Raw genomic sequence first — 21,871 nt, 5'->3', positions numbered from 1 at the left:
TATACTTATGTAAAATAATTCTAAAAACATTGTTCAGTGAGATTATTTTATGCTGTCTTATCTAACAGTTTAAATAAATTGCTTACGTTTTAACTTAGAAAGTGTGAAAATTTACTGTAATGGTTTACTTGTCAGTTACAAAGTTACATAAAGTACTATAACTAATAGAATCCTTTAATACTGAACAAATAAAACTAAAGATATCAAGTGACAGCAAGTATCAGAGGTTTATCATAAAAGATAAGCATATTATCCTATTCATTGGAAATAAGTGCAAAAAGCAAGTTACTATTCGTAGTACCCTCTGGCTGAGGGTGGTTTTTCATATAATGAATAGTGATATGGACCATGCAGCCTCTATACCTGAAAAAATTGAGAGAAAACAAAAAGAGGGAGTTACATTGAAAAAGGAAGATATTCGGGAGAAGAAAACCTAAAAGCACACTCTGGACAGAGAGGAGGGGTAGAGGAAAAAACAAAAGATGGTAGAGAAAGCAAAGTGGAGAAGGCTTTGTAAATAGTTTGGTGTCACCAAAGCTGAGAAGCTCCTTTGCCATGTGATGGGAAACAGGGTTACTCCAGAGTTCGATAGGCAGAAGCAATCCACCAGTTAATTAAAAAAAAAAAAAGGGGGGGGGGGGAGAAAATGGCTTACTTAGTAAAAATAAACCAATATTGTGACACACTAAAAGTTCTCTGCTAACCCATCTCTTATAATAACCCTGTTGCTGCAGCATTTATTTTGAAATCAAAACAGTTTTTATAGGGGGAATAGTGGACTTTCCTTCAAAAATATTAGACTAGGCAATAAAATACCTTCCAGTTTATATTCCACCACAAATAAATATTAAGTAACTAATTGGTACTGGGCCCTGGGGGAGGCCTCAGGGCCAAAAGGGGGAGTATTTACAGTCTATGGAGGGGAGAGAGAATTAACTGTGAGATCTACAACGAAATTATGGGGGAAAAGGTCACAGCAGGAACTAAAGATAGAAAATATAGTTCACCAGAGACTAAAAGAGGGTGGGAGAGACTTCACAAAGGAGGTGACATTTTAGCTGCTGAGTAGAATTTCACCTGGGGAGAGGCCAAGAAGAAAAAAAATAATGTGAATAAAGGTAAGGAGACTAAGAAATGTCAGGGCATTTTAAAGAATATATACAGTACAGAATAGTTACAGACAGTGCTGAGGGCTAAAGAGAGAAAGGGAGTGATGGAAGCAGACAGTGATTGCCCCTATGTGACATTCTTGAGAATTTTGACTTTGTTTTGTATGTCATACAGATTTAATGGATGCTTTTAAGCCAGAAAGCAAATTTGAAACAGGGAATTTTGTTGTTGCTGTTTTATATTTAATTTTTCTTTTGTTTTATTTTCTATTTAACTAAAGTATTCCCAATTTCATGCCAGGCACACAGGTGTATAATAACTGCTCAATAAATATTTTTGGACTGACTTTTGAGAAGAAGAGTTAAGAGACACAGTAAGATTTGGTTTCAGTGAATATAACAGAAGAATGGATTTGCATTCCTATGGGTTTCTCTAACTTTTGGTTTTTTTTGGTTCCTTTAAAAGAAATTCTAACTTAAAAGAAAAAACTTCAATGTATCAGTGATTACTTAAAAGTAATGATATTAATACTTTAAGGAATTCATAAGGGAATTATGACAATGTTCACAAAAAATAAAAAACAAGGGAGTGCTTCCCTGGTGGCGCAGTGGTTGAGAGTCTGCCTGCCTACGCAGGGAACACGGGTTTGAGCCCTGGTCTGGGAGGATCCCACATGCTGTGGAGCAACTGGGCCCGTGGGCCACAACTACTGAGCCTGCCCGTCTGGAGCCTGTGCTCCGCAACAAGAGAGGCTGCGATAGTGAGAGACCCACGCACCGCGATGAAGAGTGGCCCCCGCTTGCCGCAACTAAACAGGGCCCTCGCACAGGAACGAGGACCCAACACAGCCAAAAATATAAATAAGTAAATAAATAAATAAATATTTTATTTTTAAAAGGGAAAGCTATTTTATTAACAGATAGAGAGTATCAAATATCAAATTATCAAATAATATTAATTTCTGGTTGAATAATCTTCAAAAATGTATGTGTGTGTGTGTATATGTATTACCATTTTCAAGGAAAGTGAATGATGATATATAATTTTTTTAAAACCTACATTTTTCTGTGATTGCTGTTCTCACATCTGAACTGGAAGCTTTATTTTTCAAATTCTGTGCCAATGTAAAAACATAATCAAGCTGAGGATGGCGCTGTTCTAAGTCAGCCTTTGTGATCTGTTAAGACAAAATGATTGTTAAAATAGGTTAATAAGCCATATGATAAAATAGTAACAAAGCAAAATTGCTGTGCTGACATCAAAGTTGTTGTTTTCCTCCTATAAGAGATAGTGATGCATCAGTGATGTAGTGGAGAAAGTGCAGGAATTGAAGTCAGAGGTCCTAGGTTCAAGTCTCAGCTCTCCCACTCATCACCTGGATTACCAGGCAAGGCATTTTACCTCTCTGTGTTTTTATTTTCACAAAAAGAAATAATAAAATGCTTGCAGTGCAGCTATATCAACTCTGAGGAAATTAAACGAAGAAAATCTCTTTGAAAACTAAAAGGTGCTTTCAAAACATCAGTAGTGATTTCTGCAGCCGATGCTTTGCATATCTGTCCTACATCAGATTTGAATATAAACTAATGGCATCTACAGGGATGGAGGTAAAGTATTAGAAAAATCCTAATTGGAATAACTGCAAATTAAATAATCTTAGACATGAAAAACTGCTGCTCTAGAAAGTTTGTGTCTCTTAGTACTAATAAATATGGGAGAATAGTTAGCAATATCAGGAACATGGTGTGTTTTAAGTATAGAACTAATAGCCATAAATATTAGAAAACACAATTTCCAAAGATTCTCTCCCAGCTCTTCCTCTGTGAATTGACTGATTTTTTGGATTTCAGTTATTCCTACAGTGTCAAATATTATTTCTAAATGGCTTATTCACAACTTCTAATCCTGAATCGCAAAGAGACAGTTCAGTGAATGCTGATCGTTTCCTTCCAAATGGCATAAGGGCCTCTCAACACAACATCTTTGAAACTAAATCAATCAAACCCTCATCCACATTCCACTTCTTCTGTTCCTGATTTCTGTTAATTGCAATAACATCATCTCAGCCCCTCAGCGAGGGTTTTTCTCCTGGTTCTAAGCATCTCTTGCACAATTCCCAGTCTTCTTACTCAAGCAGAGCACTGTCACCATCAGTCTCCAGCCACAATTTTAAAAAGAAAAATGGAAAAACAAGATGCTTGGCAACTGCTTACAGACTAGACGTCCAAAGAGCTTTGCGTGGTCTACAAGCTCCTTCACAATGTGAACTTGAGCTGCCTTTGCTCTCTGACTTCCCACTACACCTCTTTCCTGCACAATTCTTGACCCAATATCCTGCATGCTCCCCACCTCATGTCTTTATTCACCCTGGTCCCTATACCAGGAATGCCATGTATTTTGTCTTTAAATGTCAAAATCCCATCTGCCTTCCTTCACTGTGGACGTAATCCCTTTCCTCATTCTGGCTCCCCCTTACAGGTGGCGTGTACCTGTCCCACAGCTTTTATTAGACTGTGCCTGGCCACACATGTTTTTAATATGGGAGTAAAACTGATACCTACACCTCACAATATTATTAAAGTGAATGAAATAATACATGTAAAATACTCAGAAAAATACCTAGCATAAGCATTAGGCACCTAATAAGAGTTAGCAAGAGCTGTTATTATTTCATGGTTCATTCCCAGTTTCTATTTGGTATATTCTTTTCAATATCCCTAGACAGCACACAGTCCAGTACCAAAAACACAATGCATGTGGAAAAAAAGAACTTTACAAATTGATATTAGATGGCATATGTATAGAAATAAAACTACAGTCAGGAGATTCTCACTTAGGATGTCAGCAATTAAACAAATAAGCTCATTATGAAATATAAGTTGAAAAGGCGCTTCAACAAATTATTCTACATGACACTAGGCATTAAATGTAACACCAGTTTACATTTATAGTGATGTGGCTGGATTTACGATACCAGTTTTCGAACATAAAAATACAGTGACTCTACAGCTCACATTGTTAAACCTGTTCTTACAAAAACAGCACAAATACAAGAAAAGCTTTACTCATCAGAGCTATAGCCCAGGATGGCTGTTTGACAGGTCAAGAACTTTTTAAAGCTCATTCTCCCAGAGTTTAAGATAATCAGAAGTGATCCAAACAGATCTTGGTGTTTCCATGACAAGCTTTACACTAGGTACCTACTTTCATTCGGGAGATTGTCTTATTGATCTCTTCTACATCCCCGACAGTGACAATGTTAGACTTCAGCATCTGGTCGATCAACACCAGCCAGTCAGCCAGTTCTGTTATCGTTTTATCCAGATCAGCAGGAACTGAAATTTCTGAAGTACGAGGAGACTGAACAGGAATATCTGATGCAGATGATGCTAGCACCACCTTTTGGACACTGGGATGAGCTGAAACAAAAAACGTAGCAAAGTATCAATAACACAGCAGGATAATCTGACTGTGGTGATGTAATGGTGACATGTATGTGTATTTATGTAAAATTTAGTTTATGTAAAACAATTGAAAGAGGTTTTTATTTTTTAATACTGAAATGGCAATGGTATTTCCTGAACTATCTATATGTCTTTGGTTGCCATAATGGCAATTAAACACACAGTCTCACCACATTCTAGGGCAGCAATAACTCAAAAGTAACTAATGCTGATATCAAGAGAAAATATAATAAAAAGTACATCAACCATGAGAAAATTAGGAGTGTTATTTTATTTTGTCAAGATGTTTTTGCTTTAATTGTAAAGCCATTTTATTTGTAATTTTCCGTTCTTTTCACTTCCCTCTACAACATGAGCATTAGTCACTTTTAATAAACATCACTGTAACTACCTATGTAATAATCTATGTATATAGTCTCTTTTAGTTACCTCTTTTCCTACAGGTGGATACTTAGACTACTCCTGAACTTTTACTTTAAAAAAGAGCTTGCATATACGGTCAACTAATATTTGATAAGGGAGCCAAGAATATACAATGGAGAAAAGATAGTCTTTTCAATAAATGGTGCTAAGATAATTGAACATTCACACATAAAACAGTAAATTTGGACCCATGTCTTACACCACTCGCAAAAAACTAACTCAAAATGGATTAAAGACTTAAATGTAAGACCCGAAACCATGAAACTCCTAGAGGAAAACATAGGAATAAAGCTCCTTGACCTGGGTCATGGTGTTGACTCTTTGAATATGCAACAAAATCAAAACTGAACAAGTGGGACTACATCAAACTAAAAAGCTGCTACACAGCAAAAGAAGCCATCAACACAACAAAGTGAAAAGACAACCTACACAGAATGGGAAAAAAAATATGTGCAAACCTTATATCTGATAAGGAGTTAGTACTGAAATGTATACATATAATTCGGACATAAGAAATGAGAAAATCCTATCATTTTAGACACCATGGATGGACCTTGAAGGCATTATGCTAAGTAAAGTAAGTCAGACAGAGAAAGACAAATACGTATGATCTCATATATGGTATCTAAAAAGAAAAAAAATTCATAGGAAAAGAGATCAATCAGACCTGTGGTTACCAGAGGTGAAGGGCTGGGGGAGAGGAAATTGGAGAAAAGTGGTCAAAAGGTACAAACTTCCAGTTACAAAATAAACAAGTACCAAGGATGTAATGTACAACATGAAGACTATAGTTAACACTGCTGTATGATATATAGGGCAGTTGTTGAGAGTAAATCCTATGAGTTCTCATCATAAGGAGAAATTTTTTTTTCCTTTTTTCTTTTTTTAATTGTATCTATATGAGAAGATGATCCATTTATGGTAATCACTTCACAATACATGTAAATCAAACCATCATGCTGTATGCCTTAAACTTATACAGTGATGTATGTCTATTATTTCTCAATAAAACTGGAAAAAAAACTGGGTGTAAAGAAGCATAGAACTTAACACAGGTGCAGCTATAGCCATCTGTCAAGGATATTTAAATTCCTATCACAACACTGCATCAGAGAACATAAAGAATAATATTAAGGAAATTCAACAAAAGTGCTTTTGCTCTTAGGCTTTGCCTACTTATCATCTTCTAAATGAGGTCTCTTGATATTCTTTTTAAACGTTCAATATCCTCTTGGCACACCTGACTTCCTCATGTGCTCCACGGCCAACCTCAGTGGCACAGTCTCTCTTACACTTCTCTATTTTTCTTCCAATATACCATGTATTTCAGTTATCTATTATGTGTATTTACTGATGAATCCCTGACACCTAGAACTATACCTGGCACATAGTAGGTGCTCAATAAATATTTGTTGAATTAAAAAAAACTTGCAAAACAACCCACCAAAAATCAGAAAAATAAGAACTTGCAAGAAGTATCTTTTTGTGTATTCTTTACAGTTCTGACTGCCACCTTAGTAGAAATTTCCCAAAACAGAATTACTAGGTTAAAAAATATGAAAAAAATTGAATGTATCTACTACTGATTGCCAAATTGTTTTCCTTAAAAGTTGGAAATTTAGACTCCCAGCAGTGTGTGGAACTGATGAACATCCTGCATCCACACAAACAAAATTCTATCTCTATGGATAAACACACATCTTTCACCATTGCTTCATTTCATGTCTCTTTGGTTACCAGTGAGGATAAATATTCTTCATGTTTGGTAATCAAATATGGTATAATTTATAACTGTACGTGTCCTTTATCTGCTTCCTTATCAATCTGGATGAACTCTTTATGCAAGAAAGATAAACCCCGTCACATTGCTGAAAACAATGTTTCTATTTTCGGATTTAATTTGTTTCCTTTTTATCATATATATGTTAACAAAGTTCAGTTGAGCAAATCCATAAATCTGTCTTGGGGGACTGTCTTCTCAGAACTTACTCTTGTCTTCTCCAAAGATTTGATATATATTTTCTCTATATTTTTTGTTTGTATGTCTTTGTCTTATTTTGAACAGTGGGAGACTGGTAATTGTTTTTCTTTAGTTTTTATACAAGAGGTGGTTGAATTAATTATTAGATCTATCTAGACGCACTTTAGCATAAGGTATATTAAATGAGGCTTAAATAATTTTCTAAAAAATGTAGTCAATCTGTAAATTCAGCACAATATAAAAAAAATCCCAACAGGTTTGTGTGTAACTTGACCAAATTATACATTCAAATTTTGATTTTTAAATCAATATAGGAAAGAAAAGGGCCAAGAACAGTCAAAACATTTTATTTTTGATAGAGGGTCATGCCCTACCAGATATTTAGTTGTATTACTCAGCTAATAATGAATGATTAACCTCGTGTATTACAGATCCAGACATTCAAACAGACCACTAGAAGAGAACAGCCACAGTGCGTAGGTGGCAGAGAAGCCTGACCTTGGCAGAGACTACATTATAGATCAATGAGGAGGAGTTTACTGGTCAATAAATGATGCTGGGAAGAGTGGTGACCCATGGCTGCAGTGGGTAGATGATGGGGCAGATTTTGACCTCACACGCACCTTAGGAAAATTAATTTTCAGCGGAATTAAGGACCTGCATATGAAAACTAAAATTGTAAACTATAGAAAAATATCTTTATGACTTCAGAGTAATAAAGGATTTCTAAAATAAATCACAGAAAGGAAAGCTATTAATATATCATTAATGTTTAAGAATTCTGAAAATAGTACCTACCACAAATAAAAAATTTTAAAGCCAAAGATTAAGGGAGAAGGTATTTGCAATGCACATTCCAGACAAGGAATTAGTAACAAAAGTAGTTTTTCAAACTCAAAAAACATCAACCAACAATCCACAGAAGAGGAAATAAGAAAGACAATAAACATATTTTTAAAAGGCTCAAGCACACAGGTAATTGAAGAAACGCAAATTAAAATGAAGTGCCCCATCTCCACAGGTCATAGGTTCCAAATGTGATGTCTGGGGAGCTCTGGGTCCCTAGAGACCCTTCCAAGGGGTGTGGATGCCAAAACTACGATCATCATCATAATAAGTTATTTGCCTCTTCCGGCTCATTCCTTCTCAAATGTAGAGTGGCGTTTTACTCAAGGCTACATGACGTATGATATCACAATAGAGCGAATGAAGAAACAGATACAAGAATCCAGGTGTCTTCTCTTATGGCAGAAATTTAAAGATTTTCAAAAATGTAATGCCATATCACTTTCCTAATTTTTTTTGTTTTGGAAAATATACGTTCTTATTTTAATATCTTATACAATATATTATTTTATTACCAGAATGTTTTTTATTATTGTTATTTTAACAAGTTAACAAACAAATAACTTTTGAAATTTCTCAGTTTTACTTTCTAATTAGGTAAATATTGATAGACATAACTCACACAAACAAAAGGTCTTTGGGGGTACTCAATAATTTAAAAAAGCATACAGCGGTCCTGGGAATAAAATGTTGGAGTGCTGGAAACAATGTACAACAATGAGAAGGCTCACATTCAGCTGGTGGAAGGGTAACCTGGAACAGCTAGTCTAGGCAGCAGCTAGCAAAGTCAAGTTGCCCGTATTCACCACGATCACCCCAGTCATTCACCACCACATACCCTAGAGAAAACCTCAGACAACATTCTGCCCAATCCTCACTGTCACTTTTTGTACTTTTAAAAAATTGAAAAAAACCTAAATATTCATTCATTGTTTCATCAGATTATCTATTAAGAACCTACAATGTGCAAGGCAACTTGACTAGATGCTACAGGTATGGGAATGTGTAAGACAAAGGCCTTGACCTCGCAGAGCTTGCATTCTGGTGGAGGTGAATGGATATACGTCACGAAGTAAAACCAATGCAAGAAGTTGGAGAGAAACAGGATGTATCTTGGAGAGAGACAGGACGTATCTGACATAGAGTGGTCAGGTCAGGAAAGGGCCATCTACAAAGGGACTATTTGAGAAGAGAACTGAACGAAGTGAGTGTGTGAAACATGCAATATCTGAGGGAAGGACATTTGGGTAGGAAAGAAAGAAGAAACAGCAAGCGCAAAGACCATAAATGGAAGTGTTCTTGGCATGGTAGAAACAGCAAGAAGACCGGTGTGTTTGGGGCAGAATGAACAAAGGAAAAAGTTCTAACAAATGAGATTACAGAGACAGGTAGCAGACAGATCATACATGGTCTTCTGGACCACGGTAAGACTGTAGAACTCACTTATGTATGATGGAAGTGATCAAAAGATTGAAATCAAAGGAGTGACATCAAACCTGTTTCTAAAGCATCACTTAGCTGCTATCAGAAGAATAGATTATCGAGGAGTGGTAAGATAAGAACAGAAGCAGGACAGCGAGTATGTCCCCAGAAAACTATTTTCCAGTGTCCTCACTTTGCCTCTTCCCTTGCCTCCAGCAGCACCTGGTTCTACTCTGGTCCCAGGAGAGGCTAAAAGTCTCACCTCCCATGAGAGGGAATGCCTTGCACACACTGGGCAGTGAAATATGTCTTATGTTTAGAGAAGATGTTCTTTTCAAATGATTAAAAGCAGAGTAAGAAATCACAGCTGCATTGTGTTTTTAAATAAGTTTTTCTAATTCACATACAATGCTCATAATCATAAAATTGTGTTATGTATAAAAAATTGTGTAGGGCTTCCCTGGTGGCGCAGTGGTTGAGAGTCCGCCTGCCGATGCAGGGGACACGGGTTCGTGCCCCGGTCTGGGAAGATCCCACATGCCGCGGAGCGGCTGGGCCCGTGAGCCATGGCCGCTGAGCCTGTGCGTCTGGAGCCTGTGCTCCGCAATGGGAGAGGCCACAACAGTGATAGGCCCGCGTATCGAAAAAAAAAAATTGTAAAGAAATAAACTGTATCTTACCAGCAATTCTTGTCTGAGCAACAGAACAGGGTTCCTGGATGCGTTCCTTCAGCGCACTAGGCACTTCTCTGCATATCTAGAGCATCAGGCCAAACAGAAAGAGAAGGATAGTATATAAATAAAGACGATTATATTTTCTGAAGAGGAAGCGTTCTTCTAAATGATAATGCCGCCGCTTTCCTCCCCCTCAATGCCTAAGCTTCTGTGTCCACTTTCACTAACCACTATCCACTGCAGTCTTGCTTGACCGCCAGCTCCACTAGCATCAAGAATGTCATCCAGTCCTTCACTGCCTTGCCCCTTTGCAACATGTAATGCTGCCACTCTCTCTCCCTTGAATTTTGTTAATATTCTACAATCTTGATCTTACTCCCACCCCTCTGACTGATCTTCTAAGTGTCCTTCCCCAGCTCATTTTCCTCTGCCCATCCACCAAATACCAACATTCTACAGGGTAAGTGTTTTGGTCTTCCAACCCTCGATACTGGTCTCTCTCCCTAGGTCCTGGTTTCTAATGGTTTCACTTATCACACGGAGTTTTAAGAGGCTGAAGACTCCCCAAAACGTTTCTTCAGTCCAGCTTTCCCTGTCAACTGTACATTCAGATGTGCCCAAGTACGGATTCATCATCTGCCTCCTTGACACTCTCTTCATAAAGCTGCCTAATGACTCTAACTATTTTTCCAGATCAGTTACCCTGATCTGGATGGTGAGCTTTACTCAGAGGGGTTACTTGATGTCCTGATGTCCTAAGCATATCCATCCTTGGGTTTGCTCCATCCATCTCTGTGGTGCAGCTATAGTGATCTTTCAAAATGTAACTTGTTTAAAACCCATCAACAGTTTCCCACTGCTTTCAAGGTGGTGAAATAGCCTCAAGACTGAACTCGAATTCCTTGTGATGCATAGTGAGGCCCCTAGGTCTCTGCAAGTATCTCTTGTCCTTCCAATTCATATTGAGCTACTTCCAGGACTCAGGTTCACTCTCTATCCCCTCTAGACCCTTTCCCTTACTGCTTCTTTTCCCTGCAATGCCTTTTCCTCCATTCTCCATCTGACCAATACTCATTCATCTTTTATCATCTTGGCTTGGATATGATCTCCACAAAATCTTCCATGGTTATCACCCAAAGCCAGGTAGGTGCCCTACCTTTATGTCCCCATGGATACCTCTTTGTTATAATTGCTTATCTACTTGCCTCACCCACAATAAGCTCTTTGGGTTAGAAGCATTTTCATGCTCTTCACTGTATTCCTAGCTCTTAAAATGGTGCCTGGCATAAAATGAGAGTCCTGTAAAAACCTATTAAGTGAATGAATAAAAGCATGAATGAATGAAATATCTCAGATTAGTATTTCTTAAAATGTGTTTGTTGAAATTCTCTACAGACAAAGCATTGCTTGGTCTTAGACATTCATAATTCACATAATTAGTGTAAAATCTACGTGAAGTCCTGTGATAAAGGAAGGTTTGGCTCTATCTAACATCGTGCTCCCGAAGTGACCACCATACCTTATTCTACACAATACCCATTGACATCCTCTGTGTTAAATAAATACATGTGCTCTGATTGAATATGCACAAGCTGAGTCTGGCATGTTTGACACGGGGCCAACAAGTCTGGAAAGCAGCACAGGGAGAGAGAGTAGCAGATGAAGTCAGAGAGATAACAGGAAGCCAGCACATAATGAACCTAATAAGTCACAATAAGGACTTTGGCCTTTACTCTGAATGTGATGGAATACCATTAGTGGGCTTTGTTCAGGGGAGTTACTTAAACTGAGTTATGTTTTAACAAATACTTTGGCTGCTTTCTTGAGAAGAGACTGACAAAGGGAAAAGGAGGAAACAGGAAGACTAGTGACGTGGCCATTGTAGAAATCACACAACAAGAGATGACGGTGGCTTGAAACAACTTAGTGGCCACGGGGTAGTGAGAAATGGTCAAATTTATGAAATTTCGCAAACCTAAGAAAAGCCGAAAGAATTGCCCAGGGAACACCCATGTGCCACTCCATGTGTACAATGGTTAAAATTTTGCTGTATTTGCCTTTTCATGTATCTAGTCATCTAGCCACCCATTCAAACCATCCATCAAAGAGACAGGTATTTTGAAGGAGAAGCTGATGATAGGGACTCCAAGGTTTATGTGTTTGTTTGTTTTTAATTGAGATGTAATTCACATGTCATAAGACTGAGTCCAGGGTTTTTGGCATAAAACACAATAAGGATGTAATTTACCAGTAAGTGAGGTGGGAGAAGGCACAGGAGGGAGGTGGAGATCAGGAGTTTGACTTTGTATGTTAGTCTGAGACACCTATTAGACACTGAAGTGGAGATGCTGAGCAGGCAGCTGTGATGAAGTCTAGAGTAATGAGAGAGTCCAGGCCAGAGATACAGATGTGTGAGTCATCAGTAACAGTAACTCATCAAGACGGTCATTCTCAAGCAGACAGGCTAGATCAATAAAGCACCTAAATCATTAGATATAGAAGGAGTGCCATCATTTTAAAAGGGTAATGAGGGAGGAAAATGACTGATATGGGACCTATCCAAACCAAGGCAGAAACGTACCCATTCAATGTCCCAGACAGACCTCACATTCTGTTATGGTATGTACCCAAGCCAAAATGTATAGAAATCAATTACTTTATCTACCTCTGTTTCAACTGCAAAAAAAGTAACAGTATGAGAGAAAGGACTTTATCTTAGTCATATTTGTAGCCACATAACATTACATCCCATGTGGAACCTAGTAAATACATGTTGAATGAATAAAATCATTAAAAATAAATCTACATATGTGAAAAGTCATGTGCAACATCACAAAGTTATTTTAATGCTTTCATTTTCAGAGTATAATTATTAGCATTTTATTGCCTAATTCTAATATATACTCATTATTTAATATAGTCAATAATGTATAAATCTCCTAGGCCAAAAAAATTCCATGTAAAATAAGTATTCTTTGAGAACATATGCTTCCATCCATGACAGATGAAAAAAATATAATTATCAATATTCGTAAGCATTAATAAAATGTGCCCATATTTGGGTATACTTAAAAGTAAAACAGTTGCCTGATTCCACATCTTTAACAACAAAATCAGCAAACATGAGAAAGGTGTTGCAGTAATTCTTAACACACACCTTATTCCATGTCGAATTTACAGTTCTTAAGCTTTCTGAAATTTTTTCTCTTTCATGTAAACTCAGACTTTTATCTGACAGCATTTCTAATTCAGTTCTATTCAGCCATTTGAGTTTTTCAGCTTGATCATCCATCTCCTGGATTAAGTCCTAAAGAAGTCAGAAGAGAGGTATGGTTAAAAGGTTGTCATACCAGGAAAAGATCAAGAACTGTATTAGGAATCTCTTTGGGAAATACAGTAAGTCCCCTACATATGAACCTTCAAGTTGCTAACTTTCAAAGATGCGAACATACGTGCCATCCCCTGTATGCCAGCTGTTGTACTGTACTACTGTACTTTTCAAGGTACTGTACTATAAAGATTAAAAATGTTCTCTTTATTATTTGTGTTTGTTTTTTATGTGCATATTATCTGTGTGAAAAGTATTATAAACCTATTACAGTACAGTATTATACAGCCGATTGTGCTAGTTGGGTACCTAGGCTAACTTTGTTGGACTTACAAACAAATTGGACTTACGAACGCGCTCTCGGAACGGAACTCCTTCATATGTCAGCAACTTACTGTACTCCTATAAATCTGGACCTTTAATTTCTTAAATGGAAAATAAACTTCTAAGAAGCCTGAACTTATCTTAACAAACTGTAACTAATTTGGGAATGACCTCCCACCTTCAGTGTGCATTGTGTGTACAGGAACTACTACCCTTGACCCCCTGTCTCTTAACAAGGTCATATTATATCCTATTTACATCGACACCTTAACATTCTGTTCTTTGCTAATAAAATGATGTCTATTCTAATGAAAGGCAAAAAAAAAAAAAAAACCCAGAAACAACAGGAGCATTTTATGCATGCATCTCTACCTTATCTCTACTTACCCTAATATACTGTCCCACCTCCTATGACTGCCCCCAAGTTGTTTACAAAAGGCATATTCCAAGAAAACTATTGAAATTTTTAGATAAGACAGGAGCAAGTTTGTTAGGTATTTGTCACATTTTGAAAAGAAAACTTAGTAATTGTTTGCCATGTATTTTTCATCAATATTAAGTTTCTTTCCCACAATACCTCAATCATACTCCTTTAGAAAATATCTCTCATCAGATTAGTGGGTATCCTTTTAGGTATACTTCGTTGCACACTGATGTGTGTATCCACACTCACACACAATTTCTTTTTGTTTAGTAAAAATGTGAGCACATTACGCTTATTGTTCTCCTACAAGTACTTTAATTCTTAGCACAAAAATATAAAATTTGTGGATATAAAAATATATGGATATTTGGGTATATTAACATATCTATATATCTTTACGTATTTTTATATGTTGTATACCTATACAACTATAAACAATTCTTGTTGGTTGCAGATCAACAAAGAAAATTTGATTAATACAACCATGATGCTAAGTCCATAGTAAGATGCAGTGAGTTACTCTCAACTCACTTTGAGTCTTCTTGTAGGACCCAGTTTTATAGATAGTAATCAGTAATTATCTTCTAAGTCCAAAAGCAAAAAACTGTACTTCACAGCATTATTATATTCTGAAATGATGACACCTGTTTAAAATATTCCAGAAACCTTTGGTCCAATACTGAGACCACATGACTTATTACTTTTATACGTGTGAAGCCTTACCACTCCAAGAATAAAATGACAGCTGCTCTTTAAAATTAAAATTTAAAAAAAAAGATATTCCTCTTTAAAGTGAACCACATTTATCACAAAGGACAAAGTTTCTTCTCCTTTTCTTCTTCAGTCATGCAGTATCTTATCTGCAGTGAAAATATTCATGCATCGAAAAGCACCGGCAAATATAGAGACAAATAAACCACTTACTGTTAATTCTTGCAGGTTTTCTTCCAGCTCAGTGGTTGATCTTTTTTGCACAGCATTCTCAGCCTTTGTTAACCAACAGATAATCTCATCTAGTCTTTTTCTATAATCCATCACCTGCTTACTTTCTCCTTTTAACCTAAAAGATATTATTGAAAAACACTGAGAAAAAATATCCAATTAACTAGAATATTACATATTTGCATTAGATATTCTGACTAAATACGTCACACACACAAAATAATTATTTTAATATGTATTAATTATTTCAATATGTATTTGTAAATGAGTGTTAATAGTAATACATATGTTCTGCAATACCAAAGATTATTTACAAACATAAGAATAAGATTTCTTCCTTCATTAAATTAAAAAACATTAAAACTAAATAATGTTGCCTTCTCTCATCAGGAAAAACTATATAGAAATTTATATAGAAAAACTATAGAAACTTAAAAACTTATTTTAAGCTAGATACCACTGTATAACATAATGGAGATTTTAAAAAGAAAATAGGAAAAATATCTTTATCTAAAATAATTAAGGAAAAATACATAATTCTTTGAGTACTCCATGGAGATAGAAAAGTATCATTATATGACATATTATTCACATTAGGTTGCAACTATTACTCTACTTTATTCATAGGAAAGAAAGAACAAGAACAAGGCAAGATACTGAGAATGGGAAATTTTTACAAATATTAAGACAAGAAAAATTAGAAATTTGATTAGCTCATTAAAAGAAGTATTATATTTGAATACAGCACCAAGTTATAAAAAAAGATCTAGAAAAAACAAAGCCAAAGTTTTAAAGGCTATAAGGAAACAGTCATATGAATATAAAAAAAAACTGCCTCAATTACATCTTTTTAATGTTATAAGAATAACATTTATAATTATATAAACCATCTGTCAAAAGATGAGAATATGACTAGAACTCATATGACAAACAAGATTATGTATTTTTAAGAAAGAGTTTGAAAGCTGTTTAGAGTTTGGTGGTGGTATCATTTTTATAGCTGCTGCTATTAGCTGCTGGTTTAAAAATAGAAAGCAATTTTTTAAATGAATTACATTATGTCATCCCTAATAAGAATTTACATTTTTCATGGGTATGACTTTCTCTTTTTAATCACAAATAAACCTAACATAATACTATATATATAGAGAGAATAAAATGCTAAATAAATCATATATTTAATAGAGAGTCTAATATTTGAAGGAGAGTATTTTAATGTTTAAAAAACTGATAAGGGAAAGTGGGGGAGGAATAAATTAGGAGTTTGGGATTAACATACACACAATACTATATACAAAATAGATCATCAACAAGGACCTATTGTATAGCACAGGGAACTATGCTCAATATTTTGTAATAACCTATAAGGGAAAAAAACTATCGATAAAAAAGAATATATATATATATATATATATATATATATATATATATATATATATATAAACTGAATCACTTTGTGGCACACCTGAGACTCACACAATACAACATTGTAAATAAACTATACTTCAATTTAAAAAAAATTAATGACAATCACTACAAAACCACAAGTTTTCTTGTTTTGTTTTTGTGTGTGTGTGTGTGGTACGCAGGCCTCTCACTATTGTGGCCTCTCCCGTTGCGGAGCACAGGCTCCGGACACGCAGGCTCAGCGGCCATGGCTCACGGGCCCGGCCGCTCCGCGGCACGTGGGATCTTCCCGGACCGGGGCACGAACCCGTGTCCCCTGCATCGGCAGGCGGACTCTCAACCACTGCGCCACCAAGGAAGCCCACAAGTTTTCATTTTTACATATCCATCAGGAGAGAACACTGCTTCAAGATTTAAAAAAATAAATAAATAAAGCAACAGTGTGAACTGTTTAGACTACCAGTACCAAAACAGGTAGTTTACCCTCTGTATGGAAGAGTCTTTAAATAACAACTTTGGAAACAACTCAAATACTACTATAGACCTTGTGTTTAAAAAAAAAAAAAGTTGTAATTTAAATGTCCAATGTTTCATAATCATGACTAATTTAGTATTTTGAAAATATACCTATGAAGAAAACTAACATTATCAAGTAATTTCAATAAGACATATTTGAGTCACACAAAATTTTCATCTGCAAACTAGCTAAATATAATCTACATTTTATATGTTATCACTAAGTAAAAACAAGTTATAAATTCACGTTCAAACAGTAGGTAGCAATTGCTCATTAAGGAATAACACCATAAGTTGCTGAACTGTGTAAATATTTGATGACTGGCACTCAATACAAAAATAAGTTGAGCTGTGTGCTGTTTCTCAATGACTGATAACAGTACACATAATAAGCCCATAAAATTGCAAGGTGGCCCCAACTTGAGATAAATTACAACCTGAAGTAAAGTTAAACATGAATTTATGAAAACAAATATTGTTTTAGTTAAAATACAAGATGCTGGAGAAGAGATTCATTATTCTTTTCTCTGCCAAAAAAATGAGTAAAACATGTACTAGCTTCACCTCGTTAGTCCCAGGCTCAATAATCACCGCATTCCACGAAGAGCCATTTGCAATTGATTAGGGGAATTCCTGCAGTTATTGTTAATACTATGCCAGCAGGTACATCTTTTTCCTTAAGAAGACCTGAGAGATAGATCAGTTTCAAGCTAGAAGGACTCTCCCTGCCGACTGAGTAGCACATAAATCCTATAGGGCCTCAGCTTCCAATCCTGCCTCTGGTTCCCTGAAGCCTCCTCACCATCCAACCTTCACAGATTTCTTACCATACTATTTAATGCCTCCCACCTTGTCTGTTCTGTGCCTTTTCCCTACAAGACCATCCGTAAGGGGAATTTATGGAAAATTGCTGTAAATGCTTCAAAACCAGCTTCAGGATCCCTCCCCTGCGATGCCTCAGTTCCACAATCCATCACCCCTGTGTCTGTGACAACACTCTATCTTCTTAATAATGTGTCATTTAATCACATCAGATCATTTTTTCCTTTAAACATTTTCTTCATCTTAGTCTCTCTGAGTTCCTTAGTCATTCATGTTTACTACGAATAGTCAGGGAATAATACTTTTTACAAACACCGTCTCCTTTAGTCTTCATGACACTCCTCTAAGATATCCTAGTTTTCATTCACAGGGGAGGAAACTTGGCCAGCGAACTCCGAGGTCTTCCCAAGTTTTACAGGCGTACTATTTGAGAGCATAAGTTAGCGCTGTCACTAATTTTCTGTGAGACCCTAGACAAGTTACTTAACTGCTCCTCTCTGAGCCTCAGTTTCCAAAGCTGTACAATGGGTCTAACTACTCAGAGAGTAGTTGTGACGATTAAATGAGGCCAAACCCTGTCTCTTCCACATGGCAACCTCTCAACCAAGACACACAAACTGATTTGACTCCTACCAAAACACACAAAATAACAGATGATGTTATTTTATAAAAAGCAGCCGGGCTTCCCTGGTGGCGCAGTGGTTGAGAGTCCGCCTGCCGATGCGGGGGACACGGGTTCGTGCCCCGGTCCGGGAGGATCCCACGTGCCGTGGAGCGGCTGGGCCCGTGAGCCATGGCCGCTGAGCCTGCGCGTCCGGAGCCTGTGCTCCGCAACGGGAGAGGCCACAACAGTGAGAGGCCCACGTACAGCAAAAAAAAAAAAAAAAAAAAAAAAAAAGTAGCCACAAGCCAAATTTTCAAAGTTCAATATTTTATGTCATACTACATACTTGATAAAGTATTAGATTAGCCTTTAACATAACAATAGCTTATCACTAAAATAATACATCATCTACAGAGTTAAAATTAGCAGGACAAATATTACCTGGGACTTTTTAACCCAAAGCTATCATTAACCCGCCCCCCCCAAAAAAAGGCCATTAATGAGATGAAATGTATTAACTAGGAATCATCCATTAAAACTTGATTGTCTCTCTAAATGACGTAATGAGCACAGAAGCCCCTCATTGACCAGGGCTAAAGACATCGCTGTGCCATGTTTGAGAGAAGCCCTGCTTGCCACTGGCCAGAGCAGGAAGGTGGACAAAGGGACGAGTACCCCCATCTGCAACACACTGAGCCCAGAATTTTAGCCCTTGGGCTCCTGCCCCTCCTCTTGGGGACCAGAACTGCCTGATGGCTGAGCCCCTGCTGAATGCTCAGGTGTACGTCGCTCTGTCCTGGAGGACGAGGAGGGCTCATGGTTGGGGGGCAAGGGAAGGCAGCCCACCATTTAAGGGTCTGTGCTCCAATGACCTCCTTTCCCTTGTGCAAGGAGGCGGGGGTGGGGCACAGGGTGGGTACAAGGCTGTCCCCAGTTCAAAAGGCCTCTCCACTGGCTCATCCCAGGGTCCTCGCAGGGAGCCCACGGGTCCCCACACAGCACTCAGGCGGCTCCACCATCACTGGACGTAGCAATAGAATGTCCAGCAGGTAAGATGCATGAACAACGAGGACCTACTGTGTAGCACAGGGAACTATGTTCAGTGTCCTGGGATGGACCACAGTGGAAAGGAATGTTAAAAAAGTTGTGTCTGTATGTCTATGGCTGAGTCATTTTGCTGTGCAGCGGAGACTGGCACACCGTTGTGAATCAACTATACATCAATTAAAAAATTAAATTATAAAAAGAACTTGATTGTCTCAAAACATAACTTCAAACAACTGTACAGTAATATATAAAATAATATGTGTAATGTTGAGTATTATATTCACTGGTAATCAAACATGTTTGTAATCAGAAGACACCCTAATAAAATCTGGGGCATTGTAACATAATCGGACATAGAAACACACAATAATACATTATATTTATTATGTCACATAAATGAGGAACTGTACTATGTACTCAGCACTGACATATAAGGATATAGGACACCCTTAGACACCAAGAACTACCGAGTGAGAGGGATTACTCGTGAAGACCCTGAGGTCCAGTCGGGAAACGAGTGAGGGGGAGGCCTAACCCTGAATCCAGATCTTCAGACTGCGAGTCCAGAGTGTCCCTCCACCTACTTCATTTTTGCCACATAGTCGCCATATCATAATAAACAGGAGAAAGAGAAACAAAGGTTTTTTTGACATGTATGATATCTGAGTAGAAAAGTAAGACTACAGACAGCCTAAAGACACAGAAAGAGACAATGTCCTAAAAATACAGAACATGGACATTGGAGGTCTTACATGTCATTAAAACTCCTATTGTATTAACATCAGACAATAAAAGAACCTGGAACTCATTGGGTCGTATCTCAAAAGGCTCTGCCCAAATACCTCCACCCCGTGCCCTCGAATTATCACAGCTAAATCACCTTGGCCGCCGATCCTTCACTTCTGCAGCGATCGCACCCCAGCGTTGGTTTAAACCTGCCAGCTTGTCCTTCAAGAAGCTTCCATCTGTCGGGGAGAGTTTCTGTACAATCCCATCCCCAGTTCTGTTTAGTGCTGCAAAACTGGGTTGGTGGCTGCCGATGCCCTCCTCGAGCTCCTGTGACAGAGAACAACTCAAGATTAACTCCACTTCTAAACTAAACTGTTCTGAGGTAATGAATCCACCGAGGTACCATTGGTGTGGTGTCAATTTAAGTGTTAGAGAAACAAAGCTCTGGGCGGATATTTTACGTATATGAAAAAGGCATTTTTAAAACTTCAATTACATTTCATTGAACACATTAAATGAAATCTATTTTGAAATCTAACCCACTCTCATGAATGTCATCAGGCAAAATAGAGTGGACGAGGACAGCCTAATAACATAAATCACTGCTGTTTACACTGACGCATAGGCATCAATCATGTTTGATTGAACTGAATTGCCTATCTTCTATACACGTGCTTGAAAGTGTCTCTCAAAAAAATTTTAAACCCTCTACCCCTATATACCATTACGTCCTACCATATATAAGTAACCCTCAATGTGCATCTTACTGAGACATTGCTTCACTGGTCTGTAAATTTTTAAGCAACGGATTAAGAAAGGATATTTTAAAGTCAAATTTAAGCACTTCTCTATAACCCTAAAAATAAGAAAAAATGCATTAACATATTTATGAGAAAAATAAAATCATTTTCTAACTCCTCAGAAGCCTTCTGCATAAAATGTATTTTAAAAATTTAATAAAAGAGAAAATATTTTCAACAATGGTAAACTGAAATTTTGCTTGCTTTCAACCATTATTTTTAACGACCCATTATTATCAGCAGAACTGATTTAGCTATTGTGTTATATTTTCCCAAGACTGAATTAGACTTACATGAGCAGCTGTCCTGATATAGCTCAAGAATAATTTACTTCTATGATAATGATCAATGATACAAAGAAAAATAAGACGTCTAAGTGTTTACGTATAGAAAATAGAGGTGAGGTACGCAGATACCGTTCTGGCCTTGATGCAGTCTTGAGTACAAAATTTTACAACTGTTAATCTAAACATAAAATTTTAAAAATAGTTTTTCACAAATTCCACTAAAGAGTATTTTTTAATTTAAATTTCTTTAAAATCTTAATTAAAAATTGAAATAACCATTTTCTCTTAAACCTTTAAAACTGGAAACTAGAATTGGAACAAAAATTACAGATTGTCTATATACTCCTGAAAAATTAATATAGTGAGCCCCTACTTTCGAAATCTGTCTTAAATGGCACATACTAAATAAATATGCCACCTTTTTTAGCAGATCCTCATCCTCTGACAGAAAACACTCACCTGCTGATGTATCCTGGCTTTCTCTAAGTCCAGGCCACCATCTGGAGCAAAAGTATCAGCCAGCAACTCTTCGGCTTCCGTTATCCACTGGGTGAGGTCATTAAGGTCACAATGGAACTGTCTCCATTCTTCCACAGCCCTATCGAAATAACTAGAGGACAACAAACAAAATAAAATAGGTTTCCAAACTTTCCAGGACCGTCTAGAAGCAATTTTCTAAAATGAAAATTCAAACCTCATTTAAACTGAAAGCCTCAAAATG

At 37.0% G+C, this 21,871-nt stretch overlaps 1 protein-coding gene across 2 annotated transcripts in view; it reads right to left on the bottom strand.

Annotated features, from left to right (window-relative positions):
• UTRN (utrophin) overlaps positions 1–21,871 on the bottom strand; it is a 506,315-nt gene that overhangs the window by 265,807 nt on the left and 218,637 nt on the right. For both annotated transcript variants that reach the window (XM_067010961.1, XM_067010960.1), the window contains 7 exons: positions 21,610–21,760; positions 20,215–20,390; positions 14,921–15,056; positions 13,078–13,227; positions 9,927–10,002; positions 4,315–4,529; positions 2,170–2,287 (listed from right to left, as the gene is read on the bottom strand). In XM_067010961.1, coding sequence (XP_066867062.1) covers positions 2,170–2,287; positions 4,315–4,529; positions 9,927–10,002; positions 13,078–13,227; positions 14,921–15,056; positions 20,215–20,390; positions 21,610–21,760 — 1,022 coding nt within the window. The remainder of the gene's footprint in view (positions 1–2,169; positions 2,288–4,314; positions 4,530–9,926; positions 10,003–13,077; positions 13,228–14,920; positions 15,057–20,214; positions 20,391–21,609; positions 21,761–21,871) is intronic.

The sequence above is a fragment of the Kogia breviceps genome, chromosome 13, assembly GCF_026419965.1.
Source record: "Kogia breviceps isolate mKogBre1 chromosome 13, mKogBre1 haplotype 1, whole genome shotgun sequence".
Lineage (NCBI taxonomy): Eukaryota > Metazoa > Chordata > Mammalia > Artiodactyla > Physeteridae > Kogia > Kogia breviceps.
Note: the sequence above shows the minus strand (reverse complement) of the source record. Positions and strands in the feature narration are given on the sequence as shown.